The sequence below is a fragment of the Carcharodon carcharias genome, chromosome 19 (assembly GCF_017639515.1).
Source record: "Carcharodon carcharias isolate sCarCar2 chromosome 19, sCarCar2.pri, whole genome shotgun sequence".
In the NCBI taxonomy this organism is placed as follows: Eukaryota; Metazoa; Chordata; class Chondrichthyes; order Lamniformes; family Lamnidae; genus Carcharodon; species Carcharodon carcharias.
In genome coordinates, this window is record NC_054485.1 from 29,859,750 (window position 1) to 29,884,877 (window position 25,128).

Genomic DNA, 25,128 nt, shown 5'->3' on the forward strand with positions numbered 1-25,128 from the left:
TAACACAAATCAGAATGAAAAGAAATTAAACATGGACCGGAACTTCCGTTGGAATGGCAATTAAGTCGGATTGCCAATCCTGCCCGAAAAGTCTTACCTGAAAATCCAGCCCGGACTTCCAACTCAGGCCGATGAGGTCCGCGCAGTGCAGCGCAACCAGGGGCCTTGCATCGAGGGCTGTAGAGTTGAAGACTCTTTTTGCCTCCTTTTTTACAGCACTAGCTGCCGTAAACCAGGTAAGTTCAAAGAGTTAAGTTTAAAGGTCCAGTCAGGTTTAAAGGTAAGTGTGTAAGGTAACTGGGTAGGATTGGGGTTGGGGGTGGGGTTGTGGGTCAGGTCAGGCCTTGGATGGGGGTGGGGTTGTGTCAGGCCTTGGCGGGGGTGGGAGTTGGGTCAGGAGAGGCCTTTGGAATGTGAGGTGGGTCGGGCCTTGAGGTGGTGGGGGTGGGGGTTCCAGTCAAGTTGGACCTTGAGGAGGAGGTCTGGTTGGACCAGGCTGGGCCTTGGGGGTGGGGGGGTTTGAGTCAGGTCAGACCTTTGGGGGTTGGTTGGGCTGGGTCCAGTCAGGTTGGGTTGGGCCTTTGAAGGGATTCAGGTCAGGTCTGGGGGTGGTGGATCCCAGTCGGGTTGAGCCAGGCCTTTTTTGGAGGGGGGGGGTGTGGAGGGAGTGGGTCAAGTCAGGCTGGGCCATGAGTCGGGCCAGGCTTTGGCGAGTGGGTCAGGTCTAGTTGGTCGGGCCTGGGGGATGTGAGGTGGGGGTGGAGGTAGGAGAGGTCAGGAGTGAGGGAAAGTCCCCTCGGTGGTGGGGGGTGGGGGTTGGTGGGGAAGCCCAGTGGGAGGAGTGGTGGAATCCCCTGGGCAAGAACGGGGGGGACAGTTCACATAGGGGTTTGTACCATGGTGGGGGGGGAATGTAGGCGGCATGAGGGTGGGGGTATCCCCTGGGGGTTTGTAGGTATGAGGGGAGTCCCATGTGGGGTGGGGGGGTGGGGTCGGTCTGGGTCTGTACAATAGCTACCCAGAAGCTAGAAGTCGCTTTAATTCTTCTAACTTTTTCTGGGTAACTGATGATGTTACACAGTTGAAACCATCCAAAGTTTCCAATTTAAATCACAATTTTTGGATGGTTCCCAGCTCAGGGCAATTGCCCACGGAAGGTTTGCACTTCTCAGGCAATTGCTGTGAAAACTTCACCTGGGAACTTCCAGGGAGGGGTTCCCCAATGCATCTCTGGGTTGCCCCCACCAGCTATGATGTCCTGGAGCTCAGAGGTTACGGCCCCAAGAATGGACAGGCAAATGATACTTCAAATAAAAAGATAAATTTTACTTTAAATAGCTGATATAACGAAGATACATCTTATCGAACCATGAGCACCTGCATCACTCCCCAGACAAATTTGAAATTAAATAACCACACAATATGCTGTTCTTCATTCACACAAAGTAGGTCAGGTGTCCTGTAAGATGACACCTTCCGCCTTTGAGTTTCAAGGTAGAATTACCATTAGCAAGGCAGACTTCTATGAACCTCTCTCGGGCAGATCACGACAGACTTGATGGTGGATTTCCTTTTCAACCGACCAACCAATAACACCCTGGTTCACAATTTGGCCACTTCTGGGAAAACACTCAACTCTTTAGCATTTTGGAGCTATTCATGTAGCTTTCGTGGATTTGGATCTGTTTAGCCAGCTTGCACATTGTCTCCCAGAGCACTTGTCTCCTGTTCTGGCAAACAGTAAAACTGATCTCTTCTTGAGAGTGTTTTGATTCTCCTCCTCACAAGAGTTTAGTGTGTTCCTTGTTCTGGTTCTACTTGCTTTCTCTTTTTGTCTGCATCTGGGCCTCCAGCTCTTCTGTTAGTAGCTCTCCTTTGTGTCTGTATCTCTCCTTTATGTCTGTATCTCCTTTGTGTCTGTAACTCTCCTTCGAGTCTGGCCAATTAGCATCCATAACTTAACTTCCTTCCTGTTGGTACTGCTTCTAGCTCAAGGAACACAAGGTCACATGGGCCAGTATTTCTTATCACCCAAGAAAGGTTCAATTGATGCAAGCTCTTGAAAGTCTTTTTCAAATATCCTTAAAAACAATTACAGATTCCACAGACGTTTTAAAGAAATTACAAATTTTCCTTATTGTACTGCTTCTGGGTCAAAGTTCATTGCAAAATATACAGAAATCTGAGCAAATCATGCCAGAAAACCTAGACCCTACAATTCTTAAAGCTATTTCAAGGTGCCACAAGGAAATCCTTAATGTTCTTCAGGCAGCTGGTAAATACCCGCCTACCACATATGGTCACCCTTCAGCAGAGAGAAAGATTAAACTTGGCAAACAATTACAGGAAATTATTTAGTGCTTCTAACGATTTTCCATGACCTTTTGGCCAAGTACCACATCAGCCAGCAGCAAAGTGGCCGGAAAGCCCCTTTTGCCTAATAGAAGATTTTCATACTTTCAGCTCAGTACATGCAAATTCACTGTAAACATCTTTGGAAGGAAATGCACTCACACAGAGGAAGTGAACAGAACACAAACACTCATAGCCATCTGCATTTCAATCAGAAATGGACACTAAGCTCAAACAATGCCAAATCATACAGCCAGATCTAGAGTACTGGTGAAAACACCACTGTGTGAATGTAGGTTTTATTGGCTTACAACCCAACGCAGTCAAAAATCCTTTTAACGTAAAGCATTTCTTCAGAATTAAACACAATGCTGGTCATTTGGGTTAAAGTTAGTACAAAAGCTCATTTGTTTTTAAGAAGTAGTAATGATTAAATTAAATGAATTTTTATGTCTTAACAGCAATAAATGCTATACCATTGTTACAATTAACCAAACGGCTGGGCCAGTTGGGTCATTGTCTAACATGGAGTTTGAGTTATTGTCTGCAAAATTGTTTTCAATTGTAACAAATTTAATTGTTGTTCTTTTATTATTTTATGTTGGAATAATAAGGACCCTAAAAAAGTGATGTGGGAAATGGTCAATGAAGAAAAGGAAAAGTGAAGGAAATAATCACAACAAGTAAGTTTTCATGAATAAAGTAAAATAGATATTAAAAAGCAGCTGGAGTGTATGTAGCAGCTATTGCAGCCAATAAAAGAGAGGATAGAAGCATCCATTTTCCTGCAATTGCTTTTTTGATCAAAGGTGAAGATGGTCATACATTTATTTTAACTCACCAAACCAGAAGTTTTCCATTCCTTCCCCACCCCCAGAATTGTATCCAACTGTTTCTTAAACACTTTTAGGATTATCACCTTGATTACTCTACTCAGTAATTCAATACGTGAGTTGATCATTTTGTGTGAAGCACTTCTTCATATGAAAATTGTCTTTTACCATTGTCATTGTGTAGGTTGATAACATTTTTCATAAACTATCTTTTTTACAATAGTAATAACTTGTGTGCTTAAGGTGAGGTCTGTGGCATAGCGGTATTGTCACTAGACTGGGGACCTGGGTTCAAATCTCACCACGTCAGATGGTGATATTTGAATTCAATAAAAATCTGGAATTGAAAATCTGATGATGACTATGAAACTATTGCTGATTGTTGTTAAAAACCCATCTGGTTCACTAAAGTCTTATCTGGTCTGGCCTACATGTGACTCCAGACCCACAGCAATGTGGCTGACTCTTAAATGCAAGGGCAATGAGGGGTGGGCAATAAATGCTGGCCTAGCCAGTGACGCCCACATTCCATGAACAAATAAAATAAAGCCCTCTTAATTTCCTGTTTTCAAGGCAAGGCAGCCCAACATTCTCCATACTTCTGTCATACTTCAATCCTCTGATACCAATCGACACAAATGTTTATGAATCTTGTATGGGGTATGATATTGCAATGTCTCATAAGCAGCATTGAACTGAATGGCCAATTAAACTGTTTTACTGGGGAGAATTCTCTCCTTCAAGGAGTTCTTTTACACCCACTGAGATAGCAGATGGGGTCTCAGTTTAATGTTTCAACTAAAAGACGGGACCTCCAACAGTGCAGTACACTGTCAATACTGGACTGAAGTATTAGCATAGATTACGTGCTCAAGTCTCTGGAGTGAGCTGAGTACACAACCTTCTGACTCAGAGGTGAGTATTCAACTCACTGAGCCTATGCTCACACTTTGCATAAATAACACATTTACATGTTAGCAAAAATAATCACAATGCAAGGTGTTGCAGATGACAGAACAGGAACAATTAAGTGATACAATCTGGAAAATAAAAAATCTTGGAAATTGTTATATGGATAGAATAATTATAAGTCACATAATGAAACAGATTGGTAACTAATTTTGGTAGCGAGTTAAACCATCCGTTGATTTTAACAGAAAGAGAACTAGTGGATGTTCTATCTGATGAAGTTTACATGAGAATGCAGCATTGACTAATATTGCAGGAGCCTAAAATAAAAATAAGTGGTTATTCAGTGCATTTGGAAAATTTATATATGCCAGTGATTCACTATCAAGAGTGAGGACCAAGAAACAACAAAAAAAAAAATGAAGAAGATAAAGATAAGACCACAGGGATCCTCAAAGAGAAAAATAAAGAAGGGAGGGCAGAAATAAAATAGGATGGTTCTCCAAATTGCTTATGCTGTTTGTAATTAAACTTACAAGCAGAACCACTGATACCTCAGCCAGTACTTGAAAGTTAATACCAATTTGTTCATACTATTTAACTTATCCAGAAGTGTACCTGGTACAGCGCAAAAAGTGAAGCAATATTAAATTGCACGTAAGCTACTTAAACTCTTCAGCAATAATGGCCACAATTTGTAAGTTCAGGCAGTTTGCCAAAGAATGGAATCTCACCCATACCTTCAAATTTGAAATGACCATAGTCAAATGGACTTATGGAAAGTAAGTGTGGATGTGAAGAACCTAAAACTGTGTGATAATGGAAACAATTGGTGTAAGAGTCTGTTATCATATTACCCCAGTTACCCTTTAGGGCAGACTATCATCAATGAGACTGCTTAAAAGAGAAAAAAGAGACAATGTACGATCAAGAAATGATTTACCAAGCTGGTATTTTAGAAATGCTAAGGTATAGAAAAGAGTGAAATAACCACAGATAAAAGTTTTATTTTAATAAGCGGATCCAAAGCCTGCCGGCACTGAAATATAGTAATAATTTAAAATTACACATGAACAAGGGAGCAACAATCAAGGACCACCATCAAAGGTTTTAAATTGGTACAAACTGGACGGTTGCTTAACCTAGTTTTTTTATTGTCAGATTATCAGAGAAGGCAATAAGGAATGCAGTCCTGTATCACCTACTGGGGATGCGACTTTCAGCCCACATGACAGATAAGTGGCCAATAGAAAAAGGATTTTAAGACCATATCTGCTCCAAAGTATCAATGCTGTAATTAAGCAATCAGTTAGATCCAGATTGGACAGATAAATTAATCTGCAAGATGGACTTGGTAAGCGTGCAGTGTGTTGCTGAATGTAAGGTTGTCTTAAACTAGAATAAATCTGGTGTTCATTTCCTTAACCGCTAACACTGAATTATTAAAAAAAACATGAAAACAAAAAGAACGTGCTAAGGATTGTAGACAAATACATTATAAGAGATTAGAATGCCAGCAACCCAGCCCAGCCTGGCCAACTAATAACATTGCTCAGTCCATGGTCCAAAAAAATTTTACATTCTTGGCCATTCTTCACAGCAAACCCTTGATAATATAGGAATTTGTCTGGGAATTTGCCCTTGTTTGTATATTTAAAAGCCTTTCTTTTGTTCCTCTTACCCAAAGGTATTTTAACTTCATAATTGTTAGTTTGTCACAATGGAATTATACAACACAGGAGGAGGAAAAAATAAAGTTAGCCTCATTATGTTTCCCTTACATATTAAAATACAACACATGTGACTGCCATACAGTGTGCTCCAGTCAATGGACAAGGTCATTTAAGCTCCAAGACAACTTTAAGATTGCTGGAACACTTGAAGTTGTGTTTGACTCATATCACACTACTCAAGGCAGCTGTTTTTTTTATATAAATGTATATGAATCTTCTATCTTTTGTTGCTGTGTTTCTCTTTTATCATTTGGGTTTCGATCTTGTGCAACTGCCTCACCAACTTCAGCAGAAGCATTTGCAATGATATAGGGTCGGATGAGAAGAGGAGAGTCAAAATGATCCACTTCAACCAAACCTGACTTTCAAACATTCTATACAGATGGCAAAGTATATAAGCAGTTTTCAACTGCCCTCATCTGAAAGATCAAAACAAATATTAAAATCATATACTCCTCAAAAATTCTTTGAGATGACTGACACATTCAACATCTTTTATAGATTAAGTATTTAATTTCTTACTTCTCAAAATCAAAATTCATCATGCAAAAGATGTGCCTGTACTGAAATTCTTATCTTGAACTTTGTCATGTGCTACTTACTTTAGTAATATGCTCTGAAATGTAATATTGGATAAGTAAAGATTTATAAAGTGGGCATAGAACTCTGCATAAAAAACCCGATAAGTAAATCATTTTGTTGAAAATCTCATATTTGGAGATTTTTCCCTTTTAGTCACTCCTGTTTTTGTCTACATTCCATAATTTATCAAAAACTTAACACCATGTGATCTCAATTATCTGTATTATTAGTTAAATTAAATCTGGTTAAGTATCATTCCCACCAGACGCCTGGCACAAAATTCACAACATTTTTGCACAGATTGGTAATCTCTTTTTGAGAGTTTGGGATGAAGGCCTATTTTGGGGCTTCTTTCAGGAAGCTTTGCTGTGCTTTTTCCTGCTGTAAATGACTTGAAATTACTCAATGCTGTTATAAATGGAAGCATTTCCATTCCAGAACAGTGACTAACATGATAAGCACAAAAATATATATCTTTGAAAAGTAATAAGGTTGCCATTATATTGTGATCTCAAACTGCTACCTATCGAGCATGATATACAGGTGACAGCTGTGACATTCACTAGCTTGCTACAATTTAGTGGAAGGACAGAGCTAGCGAGAACATGGGTCTCTTCTAATATTACAAACTCTGACCTGACTCCTGAAATACATAATTTTTTTCTTCTAAAAGGTATCGACATGAATGCAGTACTATAACAGGCCTGCCCTTCTCATTTCAGGCCATCTCCCATGGCATTAAAAGCAAGAAGAAATGTGCAACTGAAAATTATTACTACACTTTACAGTCAATGCGTCATAAGTTCTCAAGAATGTTTAGCCCCACTTGTCAGCATTGCTACTGCTGCTGCTGCTAATTCAACAACGTGAATTTATTTTGGGCATTTAGTGTAGAAAAACATGCCAAGGAACTTCAGAGGTGCAATCAATAAATGAATGCTGAGCCAAAGAAGGAGATAGAACAAAAGGTGGCCAAAATCCTAGAATCTGGTTCTAAAGTGAGTTTTAAAGAAGGTGGTGGCAAGATTTGGGGAGGGAATTCCAGAGCATGGAGCCTTAGCAGCTGAAAACACAGCTGCCAATGGGGCAACAGGAAAGGAGGATGAACAATGAAAAGGATTCTAGGGGAGATACAAGGCCTAAACTTGTACATTGATGGATCCTGTAGGCCTGTTTGGAAATCTCATCCCTTACTCAAGGACTCAACGTAATGCAAGACCAAAGGGAACAGAAACCCTCTGCAGTTCTGAAAAGATACAACAGGGATGTCATTCACCTATCTCAAAGGTTTTCAAACTTTTTTTACATTGGGTGCCATCAAAAAAATTACCACAGCTTCCCATAACCCACTGGCTATGAACCATCAAGGGAGCTCTGAAAGAATGAGCTGAATTGTGATTTCTGATTCATGCATTAGCCTGTGGGAAATCTGTGCGCTGTCCTCTGTAAAATTTCTTCACTTTTTTCAGTATCCCCAACAACATCTGGGTTAACTTGATGGAACTTTTCTTCCTGTTACAGTTGTACCAGCTACACCCTGTTGCTATGCCACCAAATCCACAACAAAATGCTCCCGACAGAAAATAATTACAGGATGATTCCTCAAAATGTATTACTGCCTTTAACTATCATGTATCTTCTAGCAGGGAAGATTACAAATTCTTTGCAATTTACTGGTGCTCTGACTGCCTTAGAACTGTGTGTTATCAAATATGTTTCAGTTACTACTGAGTTTTGCACAGTCATTGTTTTTCCTTGGATAATTGGTGCAAATCTATGTATTCAATACTGTTACAGTCAGTAGTAAATTTTTCAAATACAATTTGACCAATTAACGTATTTTTTTCCAAGTTTGTGTGATGGAAACTTAATTGTCTTAACTGGATCATAGCAGTTGAAAACTAGCATTGAGTGCAGAACAAGGGAGGTAAGCAGACAGAATTTGAAGTAGTTGAATGGTATTTAACTGTAAATTGTGCCAGTGCAAAGGCACAAATAATAACTATTTATGGGGCGAACTCATGAAGGCAGAGACTGCTGTGAGACCTTAATCGTAAGGGGCTGTAGAATAATGCAATTAGTACAAAACACTGAGATTTCATGCTACTGCAGGTAGATTGAGGCTGAGGGAGATTTGGTAAAATTCCTGGGCTGCATCTTACCCATGTTAGGCAGGCTGGGTGGGAGCATGTGGGGGCAGGCACGGAGCTGATCACCACTCGCGATCAACTGCGCGCCGCCATTTTGCGTGGGCGGGCTGGTCCGCCGCGGCATGACACACGGCCAGTAGCGCTATGTGGGCAGGGGGAGGAGGGAGAGTCAGGGCCTGCGATCTTTCATGCAAGCACGCGAAAGAGCGCAGCAATCTCCCTGAGGCATGGAGCTGTCTCAGGGAGATTAAGTTGGTAATGAAAATTTTGAATAAATTATCTGAAAAATAATTGAAACATGTCCCCTCATTGACAGTGTCACGTGAGCTGGGACATGTTTGTGCATCTCGCAAAATTTATTTAATTATTTTATTAAACCTTCAGGAAACCTCATCCTGCCCGTGGATGAGGCTTCCTGAAAAACACGAAGGCTGCTTGGGCTCTTCACCTGCCCACCAACCTTAAGGTTGGACAGGCAGCATTGCTAACAGGTTTAATTGCTTTTTTAATGGCCTTATAGGCCGTTGACAGTTCGGCAGTTGCGTTTCCGCCTCTGGCCCACGCCCTGCAAACAAAATATCTAAATGGCACGCGATGACATTTGGATGCACATCCAACATCATTGCATGTTATTTTGCACGTCGGCGTGTCGGGCCCGATCCAGAACACCAATGGCAATATTCTGGCCCCTACCTCTGACTCAGAAGATTGTGGGTTCAAGCCCCACTCCAGAGACTTGAGCACAAAAATCTAGGCCAACACTCCAGGGCAGTACTCAGTGACCACTACACAATCTTTCTGGTGTGATGTTAATCAGAACCCTCTCCCCCAACCTGCCCTCTCAAATGGTTGTAAAATTTCCCATGGCTCTGTTTGAAGAGTAGACTGTTCTCTGCTGCGACCTGGTCAACAGAGACTCTGAGAACAGGCTTGAACGTCTGGAACAAGGAGGTCATGTAACGAAATGTCCACATTTAATTAGAATTAGCAACCCCCATAGCTGAGTGAGTACAGAATCAGGACGGTCCTGAGACCTCTAGGATGAAATAATCTGTCAACATCACCGCTTAGGCTTTCATGTGAAGAACAGCAACTTAGACGAGGTTCCAGATGGACGATGTCAGTGAGACTATACCCCAACATCAGTCAGAAATTCAGAAGGTAATGGAAGAAAATTGAACAAATTAAGTAAAGAAGAATTTACATGGCCTACCTGGATACTGGTCTACATCTTGTTTATTTATTTCTGCCATTCTTTTGTTTTGAAGAGCTATGTCTCTCAAGTAAGAATCTGTGTACTAGACTCAAAGTTCTTCTTAATAGATTTGCAAGGAAAAAAGCTTCATGGACATTTTCAGAAATGCTGCAACCTATATCATACCATGGTCCTAACAAAAGGTTACCAGAGCAACCCACACTCAGAGGAAGGACACTTTGGTGATTTGGCCCAGATTCTACGAACAAGCCATTGCAATTAGGGGAAAATATGATGTGTTTATGACATGAAAGAATTTGAGGCAACAGATGGTCTCAGTACTCACACAAAGCCCTACATTACAGAACTGTAAGACTCTGATGAATGGCTCTCTGTTTTGCTTGTGCAGAGACCAAAATGTGGAATCTATAATCTACTTTTGCATCCCACTATTGGTTAACACATCCACAGTTCACTGAGGGGTGACATTGGAAAATCAAGACAGGAATTTGCGTCACCCATTGAGCATTACGATATCTGAGTAGGATTTATTCCTTAAAAATACACAGTGTTGCTTCTGCAATTTTTTTTTGGCTTTTTAAAAACCAAATCTAAAAATGTCAATGCTATTCTTAGCCTTACACAGCACTTTCTGCACATCTGTTCTTTCTTTTCAAGACACTTCATGACATTTCAAAGCTATTATTGGTACATGTATATCCCATACGTAAGTTTCATATCAAGCTACGTAATAAGAGCTGAGGTCATACATATAAAGTAATGAAATTAAATTTAGCTCAGCTATGAGAAGGAACCTCTATACAAATGCCAATCTGGGGTACTTTGCCAAGTAGAGTGGAAGAGATATATTTCCCAAAAGAAGGTTGATTAAGCAGCACAACATCTGCAGCTGAAGAGGGCTCGTCAGACTGAGTTTTTCCCCTTCCCACCCTGATTTGAAATCTCAGCACTTTCAGAAGCGAACGCATAATAACTCTACTATCCATTACAATCAAACCATAAATACATCAAACCATGTATCTCCTTCATTAAGGTCCCTAATAGTGCTGGATAGGGGTGTTGGAAGCACATTTAGATGCTAAACTGGCAGAGTTACAATCCTGGATGGATGAATGTCAGTAAGCTCAATGGCTTTTTCCACCCTTAATTTTTTTGTACTCCTATGTATTTTTTTTAATTCAGCATACACCCATAGCGCAGGGGAGCATCAAAGCTGAAAACTATGGAAGAGAAAGCACAATGTAATAATTACTGATACAAGCCTAGGTTTTGAAAACCTGAAGGTTGGGTAAAAATGACTATGAGACTATGAATGACTATGAGATAAAGTATTCCACAGTTTTGATGTCCTGGGACAAAAATGAATTGGAATAGGCAATTGTTCCTCCAGTCCCACACAGTGAAGATATGGGGAGAAGGAAAAGTGGGTGGGACTTTGTATTTTCAGCTTAGGCAGAATGAGAGAGAAAAATCAAGAGCGACGCTAGAATTGATACAGTAGAGTAATGTCAGATTGGAATTCTGCACGATCCAGAGGAGATGAATACCATTTATAGGGTGATTGCACCTGCCCCAAATGGTAGATAAAAGAATGCTCCATCACTGACAAAATTTATCCTTTTCTTAAATATTATCTCCACCGTTAAGATGGGCATAAAACATATGTAGCTCATAGCACAGATTTGACAGCTAACACTAAGACCACAAAAATGAGTCAGATGGCCAGAGCCTAGACATTATTATTGAGGATATTGGTAGATTTTCTTTTGTCTATTGTTTTAATGCAGGTGGTATCCTACTTATTTTAACTGAATTAACCTCTATTAAAATATTAGACAGAGAAATGACATATGAATGCAAAAAGCACTCATTTAGAATAATTTTTCAGGTTTGCTGTGAGCAGATAGTTACTTTTGGATGGTGTTTAATATGTTTAATACATTAAGTAGCAGAAATGCATTATATCATGTTGGAGTTTTATATATTAAAGTCCATTTACTACTTCCTTTGCATTGCACTCTCCCCAGCTGTAGAGTTTTTTTTTGCTGCCTTCAACAGATTTAATTAGCATTCAAGGCCATGCTAATGTTAACATAATGTAGTGCAAGCATAAAATAACCAATGTACTGCCAGGTTAATCCACATCAGGATATTGTGAAAACAGACCTACATCCTTGTTCTGAAATATGAAAAGTTTAAAAGATGTGACTGTTAAAAATAACACATTTAAAATATTTGATCAATATAAACACACAGAGCGACCAGTTCAAGTCTCAAAGACGCTGGTTGAAGTCTGATGTGAAAAGGTTGATATTTCAGATGTGGTGATTTCGCATGAAGAGCATGCTTTTGATAGGTAATAAAAGACATGGTAGGATCTTAGGGTCTCTTACAATCTTCACTGCTATTGAGCTGTATCACTCTGGCAGAATCTACTATTGAATTCATTTTGGAATATTTGTTATTACCACCAAGATCTGTATCCCCAGTGGCTCCACCCGGACCCCGGCCCTGGACTTCTGTGCTCACCACAGGAGCCCTCCTACTTATCACGGCCTGGCCCCACAGGGTCTCCATTGTTGGTGACGGCCAGGTTTCGGCATGGCGCTCCAGCGCCATCCACTTACAGGGCTAGTTGATTCGGCAGGTGAGTTGTTACATATTCCTTAGCGGCCTTCACTGTCGCTGGGTCAAAATCCTGGAACTCCCTCCCTAACAGCACTGTGGGTGTACCTACACCACATGAACCACAGTGGTTCAAGAAGGCAGCTCACCACCACCTTCTCAAGGGCAAATAGGAATGGGCAATAAATGTCAGCCTAGCCAGCAAAGCCCACATTCCTTGAATGAATTTTTAAAAATTCATTTTGGAATCATTCATCTACATGGCAAGCAAGTATCATGGTGAATATTTTCCACTCACTGAAAAATGCAACTTGCTTTACTCCACATTCCTAGTTAAAATATAGAATATGAGCTTCCTTTTCAAATCAGATTTTGTTTTGGTAATGATGAAGATGAGTCTCAAAGAAGGGGCTGAGCTGTGTAGAGATAATTTTGAACTATCATGAAATTTTCCACTTTTTAGGTTGGTATCAGTGGAGATATGGAGTGGGAAAAGCTCCTGGTATGTGTGGGATAATCCTGTTGCGCACTCATTTCCTCTGTGTGACAGACCTGTAATCTAGAAATATTTGCATCTATAGCACTGGCATGAAGCTATTAATGTATATAATATTTTGGAAAATGTTTTTCTTTTAAAATAGAGGTTTAGTCTGTGAGTGTGTCTTAATTGGATTAAAACCAACTAGTCTGGGTGCTTTGATGTGTACTAGTTTTGATATGTAAGAGAGATAGCGTGCATTTGCATTTTTTGAATAGAGCATTCAAAAAGTGGGGTGAGAACTTGACACCTTCCTAACAGCTACCAAGCCATATGTTTATATTACTAATAAAATTGGTATTATGAAAGGGGTTTCATTGTTAAAAGGTAGAGTTCAAAGAGGTTGTTGATACAATGAGAATTTGAATTCAATCAGTGGTGGTAGGTATAACTTCAGCAGTTTTCGGGTGTGCAGAGGAGAGGCAATGTGAGATCAAAAGGCAGCTGTAAGCCTCCAACTGTCTCCAAATGAACCAAAGTGAAAGAACCTCATTTTGAATTCGTATGGTGAAAATGCTTTGTTTGGTGTCTGGTTAAGTCTATGGGTTGCTGTTGCCTTAATGGAGATTAGTTTGGGGATTTGTTAAAAGTTATGATAGTAGTAAGTTGTAGCCATGTATTTTAACCTGTGTAAATTAATTAAATGTTTCATTTAGTTTAATGTAAAGCCTCGAGAACTGATGGTTCGATTCCTGAGTTTACAGTCACATCTCAAACATAACACTTAAAATTACAGGTTATGACAGTTGTTTAAAGTTTCCCTCTGGGAATTTTAAATAACTCTGTTTTGCCAACTGCATCGGTCATAACAAACACCTTTTGCAACCTATAGACATTGCAAAGTGCTTTACAACAAATGAAGTACTTTTGAAATGCAGACACTGTTGTAATGTAAGAAACTAGTTATTTTCTTCTTAAACACAACCAGATGCTGGGCAAGGAAACTGGTTGATGCTGTATGTGCTCCTTGGAGTAGACAAACAGTACCCGTGTCATCAGTGAACTCCATTTGCACCAGATGGAAGAAAAACCCATCCCATGTAATTCAGACTAGTTAGTTTTGCATTACCTTTTAGCTTCTTGATTGAGGTTTGTGTTCTAACTCAGTAAAAGCAGTACATAATCTGATTCCTGTGCTCAAGTGTCAGGCCAACTTGCCTGAAGAAAGTTTGATTATCCAGCAGCAGAAGCAGCAGCGGCATAGCTCCAGCAGCCACTGTGTATCCTAGAGGGCCTTGGGTATAAAATCTAAAAACATTCTGAACACTGGTCCACAATCTTACCTCTTCAGATCAACTGTCGTGACGTTAAAGACCACACCCTTCAGCCACAAGATCATGAAGAGTCGTTGAGAAAAGGGACAGTTACCAATGCTTTCTCCATCACTCCCAGCCTGCAGGACAATGAAACAAATAAACCATCATTAAAAAATAGAATTGTTCAACATACCAAAGACCTTTCAATGTGCCAGCACAATGCGTAATCAGTGAAGGGCATTTTATTCTGTCCAGGTTTATTACTTCTTTCCTGATAGCTCTTACCATAAATGATTCCAACAGCACATTGTAAGGTTAAACCTGATGCATTAGGAAAACATCATCCTCATCATACAGATCATTAAATGTTGCCAAAAATCAAAGACCTTTACAACATTACTGCCATAAGTGGATACCCCAGATTATGGGGCCATCATTGGGTGCCAGAAATAAACACCTGGTCATAAATATCAGTGTTGCCACAGGTTTAATATGTGGATATGTGCTTAATTATCTGATATCAGCGGAAGTGTGCTGAAATTGGCCTCAATGTGCCTGCATGTGTTACGAATGGAAAATTAGCATGGCATTCCTACTCTTGATCAGTACCTAGTGGTCTTGTGTGGAATTACAAGTATCCAGATGTGTGGTAAGTACAGGATCAGATGCAGCACTGATGCACCTGACAGCCAATAGTCTGCTGCCATTCATTGTCAAGGGTTAGCTGTCCAGGCCTTTGCACTGAGTCCCGCAACATAACCATGTGCTTAAGCAGACAAGGAAGACATTCTGGTGATCTCTGACTGTATGAATAGTGGCGAAGCATAAAATACTGGCTTTACATCATCTTTCTCGTTTCCATCAATAACAACAAATTATATTTAAACAGCACTTTTAACAAAGTAAAGCATTCCAACGCACTTCACAGGAGTGATATCAAACAGAATTTAATAGCCATATAAGGAGATGAATAGCTAATCCAAAGCTTGTTCAAAGAGTTAAGAGTTAAAAGCACCACCTTAAAGGAGACAAGCAAAGCAGAGAGGCAGACAGCTTTAGGGAGGGTATTCCAGAATTTTTTTAATTCAGGATATACACAGGATATGGGTGTCACTGGCTAGGCCAGCATTTGTTGCCCTAAGGCCATGGTGAGCTGCCTTTTTGAACCTCTGCAATCGACATGGTGTATGTATACCCACAGTGCTGTTAGGGAGGGAGTTCCAAGATTTTGACCCAGCGACAGTTCCAAGTGAGGATGGTGTGTGACTTGGAGGGTAAGTTGCTGGTGTTGGTGTTCCCATGCATCTGATGCCCTTGATCTCCTTGGTGGTGGAAGTTGTGAGCTTGGAAGGTGTTGGCAAAGGAGGCTTGGTGAGTTGCTGCAGTGCATCTTGTAGATGGCACACACTGATGCCACTGTGCGTTGGTGGCAGAGGGTCTGAATGTTGAAAGTGGTGGATGAGATGCCAATCAAGCGGGCTGTTTTGTCCTGGATGGTATCAAGCTTCTTGAGTGCTGTTGGAGTTGCACTCTTTGGAGCAAGTGGGGAATACTCCATCTCACTCCTGAATTGTAACTTGTAGATGGTGGACAGGCTCTGGGGAGTCAGGAGGTGAGTTACTCGCTGCAAAGTTCCAAGCCTGACATCCTCTAGCAGATAAATGGAATGCAAAGAAAGCACTACATCTCAGAATATATTGTTAGAGAAGGCAGCTCTTTGATGCCCCTATACTTAAAGTGCAATGTTCCTTTCTTTGCTCAGTTTTTTAAAAATCCATCTCTCAGGTCCTGCCATGTGACCTGGTCACCTCCAATTAGGAGTCTATGTCTCACTCCAGACATCACAGTGCCAGGACGTGAGGTTAGAATACTGTATACAAATGTGGGATAAGGATGACATTTATAAAATGAACACAGCTAGGAGACAAATCCCTCTTTGAAGGCTCCAAAATTTGAAAGGGGTTAAAAACGAGAGTAATTTGTTCTTCTATAAGTTGACTGAATCAGAAAGAGATGGTTACCCTGAGCTGCAATGCTGTTAGTCGAAAATTAACCCTTCACCTGTTAAGCTCCCTGATCTGGGAGACATTGCTCTGAATCTTACTAAGATTTTACTCACTTCTGCTGTATTTTGTCCCCAGGTATTTTCCCTGCTGTTTTATTTCCTGTGCCAAAGAAGTTTTAATTACCAAATGCTGAACTCTTTAGTTCCCATGACAACTGAGCAGAAGTCTAAAAGGTATACAATTCACTAGGAAAAGTTTCAGCTTAAAATTAATATATATTTACCAGTATTGTTCAGCATGACATATAAATTTAGAATTTTAGCGATGGCAGATATACCTGATTTCTACATGTATTACTTCTCAATTCACTCTATTGGAAACAAACATTAAAAACTTATTGGTTCAAGAGTAAAGAAGATAATAAATAGAAAATGGGGCACTTAATTCTTGATTTGGCCTAAAATTTTAGCATCAGTCAGAGATAGGTGAGCAATAACTGCAGCCTAGTTGCTCCAGACTCGTTTTTAATGTTTATGCTATTTTAGTTGCAGATTGCTTTTAATGGTAGGTGCCCATTACATTCAAGATATATTACTGGGTGAATTTTGTGGCACAACCCATTTGCACATGTGCACCATAAGGCCACAAAATTGAGCTCCACAGTGCCTAGTTTTTTGGTGCTACAAGAAGTGTTTTGCCTACAAAATGACACCCATGTCACATGCAACAACTCACTGGAGGAGGACGCTCCACAAATATCCCCATCCTCAATGATGGGGAAGCCCAGCACATCAGTGCAAAAGATAAAGCTGAAGTATTTGCAACAATCTTCAGCCAGAAATGCCGAGTGGATGATCCATCTCAGCCTCCTGCAGTGGTTCCCAGCATCACAGATGCCAGTCGTCAGCCAATTTAATTCATTCCAAGTGTACTGAATACTGCAAAGCTATGGGCCCTGACAACATTGCAGCAATATTACTGAAGACTTCTGCTACAGAACTTGCCAGCCCCTAGCCAAGCTGTTCCAGTACAGCAACCACACTGGCATCTACCCAGCTATGTAGAAAATTGTCCAGCTGTGTCCTGTACACAAAAAGCAGGACAAATCCAATCTGGCCAATCATCACCCTATAAAGCTACTCTCGATGATCGGTAAAGTGATAGAAGGGGTCATCAACAGTGTCATCAAGCAATAACATGCTCACTGATGTTCAGCAGGTCAGAGGCTAGGAATAGTGCGGTGAGTAACTCACCTCCTGACTCCCCAAAGCCTGTCCACCATCTACAGGGCACCAGTCAGGAGTGCGATGGAATACTCTCCACTTGCCTGGATGAGCGCAGCTCCAAAAACACATAAGAAGCTTGACAACATCCAGGACAAAGCAGTCCACTTGATTGGCATCACATCCACTAACATTCACTCCCTCTGCCACCAATGCACAGTAGCAGCAGTGTGTGCCATCTACAAGATGCACTGCAGGAATTCACCAAGGCTCTTTCAACAGCACCTTCCAAACCCATGACCACTACTATCTAGAAGGACAAGGGCAGCAGATAGATGGGAACACCACCACCTGGAAGTTCTCCTCCAAGTCACTCACCATCCTGACTTGGAAATATATCGCGGTTCCTTCCTGGTCGCTGGCTCAAAATCCTGGAACTCCCTTCCTAACAGCACTGTGGGTGTGCCTACATCACATGGACTGCAGCTGTTCAAGAAGGCAGCTCACCACCACCTTCTCAAGGGAAACTGGGGTGGGCAATACATGCTGGCCCAGCCAGCGAAGCCCACATCCCATGAATGAATAAAAGAAAATGATGACAAACCAGAGGGTTATCACTTGACGGCATGGCTCGTTACTTTGGTGCATAACCTACACATACTGTATAACAAAAACCATGCTGCCACACAAAATGTGATAGACTGGACTATTGCAACATTTCAACAATGCATCTGCTTCCAAAATCGCTGTGGGGAAGCCCTACGGCACTGGGCAGAGAGCATGTCAAGACTCACGATGGTCGGCTGAAAGCTGCACAAGCTCACTACCATGAAGTCACAGCCATGCTATCAACTATATGACAACTGGCTGAAGAGGAGTTAAGGAACAGGAAGAGAGGAGGCAACTAAGACTGCCTCTTTCTGGCAGGCTGTCAGCAATCGACTCACCCAACTGCAATGCTATTAAATACAACTGCAATTCCCCATTCACTAATGGTTTCACACCCTAACATTCCTTCTGTTACTGACCATTGCACTGACTACTTAGTTACAATGGAAAACTAAAAGCTTCCAAAATATAAACCTTCCAGCTGAATTTAAAATCAAACCATATCATAACGCATACAAAAGACAATCCTTGTGCATTACCTTAGAGCTCATCTATTGTCATGACCACAGATCCTATCCACGAATTACTTATGAACATAATGAACTTTTAAGTAAGACCTGTGTTTTTTTTTAAAAAAGGACATACAAGCAGAAGCTGGCTGAGACTGTAAAATAACCACTTGACCAACTAGTTCCAAGAGAATAGAATGTCGCACCTAAAAGGTGTGACACAGCCTACTTCAGACAGAGGCACTTCAAAGGAAAGATAGAATACAAACTGAACTGTAATCTCCTGTGGCTGCAGAGATAATGACGTCAGAGCCATGCTATCAGCTATACGACAACCGGCTGAAGAGGAGGAAAAGGAAGAGGAAGAGAAGTAGGCAACTAAGACTGCCTCTTTCTGGAAAATGATTACCACGTTAACCAAAACCGCCTCCCATTAAGTTATATCCCAGACTGTGAACATGAACTGCGTTGAGAAGAAAACAGATCTGGGCAAAAGACATGTTTGTTTTTCCATTACAGGAATACACAAGGAAATGGGTTTCAAAGAAGCCAACAGAAGCCTTATTTCTGTGTGTTATTCTGGTGTTCTGTCCTGGGGTGTGTATGTGTGCTGTGAAGGTCATGGCTGAAGAACATTAATTGGGCCTCCCTGAGCTTGCAGGTGAAAAAAACTCTTTCTCTCTGATTGCTGGAAGCAAGTCACAATCAGCAAAGCCACAGTCAAAAAAGAAACAGGACAACTTCTTTCAGCTCACCTGCAGAACCAATAATCTCCAAAACCAACTGCTCAACTGCCAAAGTCAGCACTACAGGAAGCACCCCACTTTAACAGCTGCAACGTTTCACCATCTACTCCTCACAGACAAGCCAAAGGACTGATTTGTATATCTTTTTAACTTTTTTTTTGGACTCAATTTCTCATTTCTAATCTGTGTGTATGTGTGATGCATTCTTATTATTTTTTCTCTCACATTTAGAACCTAATAAACTCACTCTTTCTTTGACTCAAGAAAGCCTGGCTAAAGTGGCTCCTTTCAAAACATAAATACATTTGGACTGGGAAAAGGTATCCACAAGGGAAGGGATCCTTCTTAAATTAACCTTGTTGCGACCAACTGAGGGGGTCGAATAAAGAAAGGGAGCTAGTTCCTCCCTCCTCAGTTGGGAGCATAACAATTTGGGGTACCTCGTCCTGGATCATAACAAATTGGGCAAACCTCATCCAGGGACCGGTTGTAACACTACCAAGTGCCTTTTCTTGTCCTAGTAGAAAGAACAGGAGATTAAAATGACCCCTACTGGCTAGGAAATCTGAAGGATATAATCTAAAAATTAGAAACAGACCTTTCGGAAGTGAAATCAAGCAAGATTTCTACGTGCAAAGGCTGGTAGAAGTTTGGAATTCTCCTCCACAAATGGCAATTGAAGCTTGATCGATTGTTAACTTTATATCTGAGACTGATAGATTTTTGTTAATCAAAGCAATTAAAGGATATAGTCAAAGGTAGGGCTAGACTCCTGACACTGATCACTATGGCTATCTGGTCCCACTGCCTTCATAAAGTTTGCCTGATGGGCCTCCTCATCCCCTAGGCATAGATGACATCTCTCATCCTTTACACCTTCTGGACCAAGTGCAGCATCAGGAAATCTTGGGGCCTGCTCAAAGCCACGTTGTGCCATTTTTGCAAGTTTTCCATGTCAAAATCCCTTTTACAATGACTTCCAGCACCTGGTCCAGTCAAAATGCATCTCCCCTCCAAGAGGTGCAGGCTGGGTTTAAGTAGTACAAGCGAGCTTCAACTTGTGCTAGCCTCTTCGCAATTCTGCGCTCTCTGCCCAGGCTGCCACTCAACTGTGCTTCAAGCGCTGGCTGGAAGCTGCAATGAGTGCAATGAGCAAGCAGCACAAAGTTTGCACGCTTCCTGCATTGGAAGCAACGGGCGCAGGTTAATCGCACATCACAATCCTCACAGCCATTTTAATCGTTCTCAGCTCTGTTCACTGTTGGATTAGGATTGTAACTTTTGAGTGTCTAATGTGCACCCTTTATCTGACGATATGCAGAATGAAGTAATTAATTCGAGATACCAGCCTGGAAAACAGAGCAGTGGCCCAAAAATAACTGAACTGTGAATCGCCACAAAATGACATCCAGCTAAAAGTGCTAGGCCTGTCGTTTGGTTTATAAACTCTTGCTTGGATTGTATAACATGTGGAGCAATTCATTCGGAGCACCATTTTTCATAGAAAAATGGTGCTCAGAATTAATTGCTCCACATATGGATTGAAAAGACTGTGAACCAAAGCAAGGCTTTAACGCCACTAGTCATCCCTGCATTTAATTTATTATATGTGAAGTTACGGTTGAGCTTTCTAGGATTCCATCTAGTCTGAAGGTGCATAATGGCCATTTTTAAAGCTCCCTGGAGTTAGATGCCAACATCTCCTTCTTTAATGAGATGTGTCTATTGTACGATAATAGGGTGGATTCCTAGTATTGGGTTTTGAAGTAATTGATTTCCGTGCGTGGTTTGAAGTACCATGGTTTAAATCACATAGAAGACCAGGGAGTTGTCATATGAAACTGTGAACTTAACCCTTAGAATGATGAATTGTTCTGTAACCTCAAGAACCTGCTGGCAGCTATAAGATGGCCTTTCTATTGGAAGCTTGTCAACCAAAAAGGGAAGAACAAAGAGTTTAAATAAAGCAACTCCCTTTTAGGCTTATTTGTAGCCAGCTACTCTTCTGTGGGGAGTTTTTAGCTCAAATTTTTATTGGTGTACCTAGCTGTCTCAGCATTGCCTTTCTTTCAGGAACACTCTTACAGATAGTAGGGCTGTTGCTTGTATAACACAGCACAAATCTGCAGGAAACCAACTAGATACTGTCAGATTCTGAGGCTAAAGGGTTATATATTGCCAAAATGAATATAACACAACATCCCTTGTTGTTAAACTAACGGTATAATGGTCCATTCACGTTACTTACGCCTTACATCACGTCAGGGTCACCCAACCTTAGAAAGGTGTTTATCAAATCCAAACAAGCTGATGCAAGCATTACTGGCTCTGTAATTACTAAATGTTAAACCAACAGTGCTGACTTTGTCATCAATGACTGATTAGTTACAAATCTTTTTGTTTACGTACATGGATATAGCAACAGCAACTTGTCTTTAATGTGTGAGAACAGGGATAAATGGGTGAATGGGACATGGTGTGAGTAAGATCATGAACAGCAAAGTTTTGGATGACCCCTAGTTTACAGAGTGTAGAATGTAGAATGCCACCCCCCACACCCCCCCACCCCCCCCCCAGCCATCCCCCAAACCACCCCCGTACCACCTCCTCTCCCCCCCACCACCCCACCCAGCAGTGCTTTGGAATAGTGATGTCTAGAAATAACAAAGGCATGAGATATTCATACACTGGTAATATTTTGACTTTTACAGTTAATATGCGACTACGAACACCAGCCGCAAGATTTAAGCTTCCATACCCAAAAATCCAAAGGATCTTTGGAGGCAAATACTTGAACAGTGATCACAGATCTTCATTAATAACACCAAAGTCCAGCAAACATGAGGATTTCAGCTGTTGGGAATGGAACCCCAAAATATACTACTGGGTAAAAGCCATTTTGGAATAGAATACGCGCAATTAATATAACAGGAAGCTGATTAAATAATATCCCAGTGATATCCACCTGACTGACCGAATAACTTCCAGGGATCACAAATATAACATTCACGTAGTAAAAATAGGTTGTGATATCCTCAAGAACTGCAGCTTTTTTTCTGCACCTTGTGCATCATACAAAATTGAAGAAACCGAGAAACTGCACAGATGCTGGCTGTAGGAAAATAAAAGCTTTTAAGTATAACTGTGTGTAATATATTCAGGTTCTATACCCACTAACCCTTTGGGAATACACAAGATGTTAAAGGACCAGCACATAATTGTTCTGTAAAAGTGCCTCGGGAGACATTAAAAACACAGACATACAAGGCTTGGCCCATGGGATTCAGGGCTGTATTATTACTTTGTGAGAAAAAAATGGAACAAAAAGATGTTGAAGAGCAAATTACTTTCTCTTTTGTGTGTGGAAATGTGCATTGTGATTTCAGTTTAAGCAGCCCAAATTCAAGCTTACTAAGGACCCTGAACCTTACATGTAGAGCACCTTGCAATGTTGAAAGTATTTACATTTCTGCCATCTAATATCTCAAAAAACGTTGGCTAAAATTATATCCCTTCAGCTTTCTTTATTATCAGTCAAGTTCCTCTGTCACTGTACAGCTGCAGTGAGGGAAATTCATTAAACAATGATGCACATTTGTACATGACATCATGTCTCTTTGTACTGTATACATGTCTTTAAGACACTGAGTGTGACTATGAGTTACAAGCTGGATTTTTCAATTGGCTGCATGCCAACCAGCAGCAAGGTTATTCGCAGTCACTCAACATTATGACCACTGACCCTGTTATCATTTTTAGGATCATTCTTAATTATAATATTTTACAGAGTTCCAGATTTTGGAAATGCACTGATTGGCAGGTCTTTCGTGCATGGAGGGGTTGAGGGTGGGGGGGGGGGGGCGGGGTGGCGGTGTGGGGGGTGTGGGGTGGGGGGGAGAGGGTGATGGTGTTGCAGGTGGTGGGTGGTGGCGGTGGGTAGTTGGGAGGAGTGGATTAAGCATGCTGCTCCAGCAGCTTAGAGGGGCAGGGATCATCATCATTGCTTTCTGCAGAAAGTAATTAAACATTAATGTACATGTAAAGTGAAATGCTGTTGGAGGAAGTGAGGCAAAGCAGGGAGTGTCTGTGACATAAGGAGGTATGAATTATTTTAGGATAATAGCTCTAAACAGTAGACAGAGAATTATACTCAGCCCAACACTCATCTCCATTAATGTCAATATACCTTTGTTATTAACAGTTGTCTGGTAGTACAGAACTTGAATATTGCTGAAAAGAGAGACTTGTTGCTAAAGCTTTTTGTCTTGCACTCATCAGGACAAATGCAAGAATGCCAAATTTCAAATGATCACAATTTATGCTACAGGAACAAAGGATGCTGATTGGTTGGCAAGTCAACTCTGATTCGCTGATGTGTTACCATGGACAAAGCAATGGGGAACTGTAGGCTCCCTAAACTCTGTATAATTTAAAAAGGCGCAAGTCTTGAACATTGTCTTTTTGTTTGCAGAGAACAGGTCCCTATGTATGAATGTATGTCACTCCTACCAAGCATAACATGGCTCACTTACGTTTGTTAGAAGTGGCATATGTTCATTCACAAGGACCTATGCTCTGCAAACAAAAGGAGTATGTTCAAACATTGCGCCGTTTTAAAAAATTACCCAGGAACTTGGGGAGCCTATAGTTCCCAGTTGCTTTCTCCCTGGCAACACCACAGCCAATCAGAGTCAACTTGCCAACCAAATCAGCACCCTTTTCTCCTGTAGGATAAATTATGATTGATTGAAATTTGGCATTCTTGTATTTGTTCTGATGAGTGCAAGATGAAAAGCTTCAGCAAGATGTCTCTTTATTCAATAAACGTTTTATTCTTCAATGCAATGTTCTGGAAATAAAAGCAATTAGTTAATAGCCTACCAATAAGAATGGCACTGCAGAGATAGCAGAGACCAGAACTGCACATGGCACTACAAGTGTAATGTAACCAAAGTTCTATATAAATTTGACCTTGCCTTCCTAATTTAATTTCAATTCCTCGAAAAAAAGAACCTCAACACCTTTCTGTATACCTTATGTTGCAATTTTTAATAATTACGAACTTATATTCCCAACTCTCTTTACTCCTCTTCCCCACTCATTTTCTGACATTCCAAGGAATAAGGAGCCTCCTTATTTCTTTACCTAAATGACCCACTGTATTCTTTGCCACATTAAATTTTATTTGACGTTTATGGATTCACTTTGCAAGCTGGTTTATGTCTTCCTATACTTTGGTGCAGTCCTCCACCTATTAGATATAGCTCCGTCAACTTGGTATTAACTGCAAATTCCTATACCAAATTCTAAATCCAAATCATTTATGTTATACTGAATGATAATCAACAGTGCCAACATGCCAGATAGTGGAGAGGGTGGTAGGGATGTAAGCTAATAAGCAGCACCCTCCCACCCCTTCTCAAAAGGCAATTAAATTTTTTTAATATGTTTATTTGATGTAGGCATCGCTGGCTAGGCCAGCATTCTTTGCCCTTCCCTAATTGCCCTTGTTCAGAGGGCATTTAGGGGTCAACCACATTGCTGTGGGTCTGGCATCATGTGTAGGGCAGGCCAGGGAAGGATTACAGATTTCCCTCCCTAAAGGACATTAGAGGGCCTTCAGCAGTAATTCTGAGTAGACTGATTTTATGATGGGCAGAAAAACAGGAAGTTTAAGGGCTCCATCATTATGCCACCATTTTACACTGGATTTCCTAACAAGTAGTGTTTATGCGTAACTTGCTATTTTCTGACCCTGGCATGCCCAGCTCCCAACGCCTGAAATTCCCACACCAACCCATGTACATGTATTTACAATAAAGGAAAAGTTAGAATCAGAGC

The 25,128-nt window shown here is 41.0% G+C and overlaps 1 protein-coding gene across 2 annotated transcripts in view; it reads right to left on the bottom strand.

Annotated features, from left to right (window-relative positions):
- Nucleotides 1–25,128, bottom strand: part of clic4 (chloride intracellular channel 4) — a 137,362-nt gene that overhangs the window by 59,314 nt on the left and 52,920 nt on the right. For both annotated transcript variants that reach the window (XM_041212916.1, XM_041212917.1), the window contains exon 2: nucleotides 14,222–14,331. In XM_041212916.1, coding sequence (XP_041068850.1) covers nucleotides 14,222–14,331 — 110 coding nt within the window. The remainder of the gene's footprint in view (nucleotides 1–14,221; nucleotides 14,332–25,128) is intronic.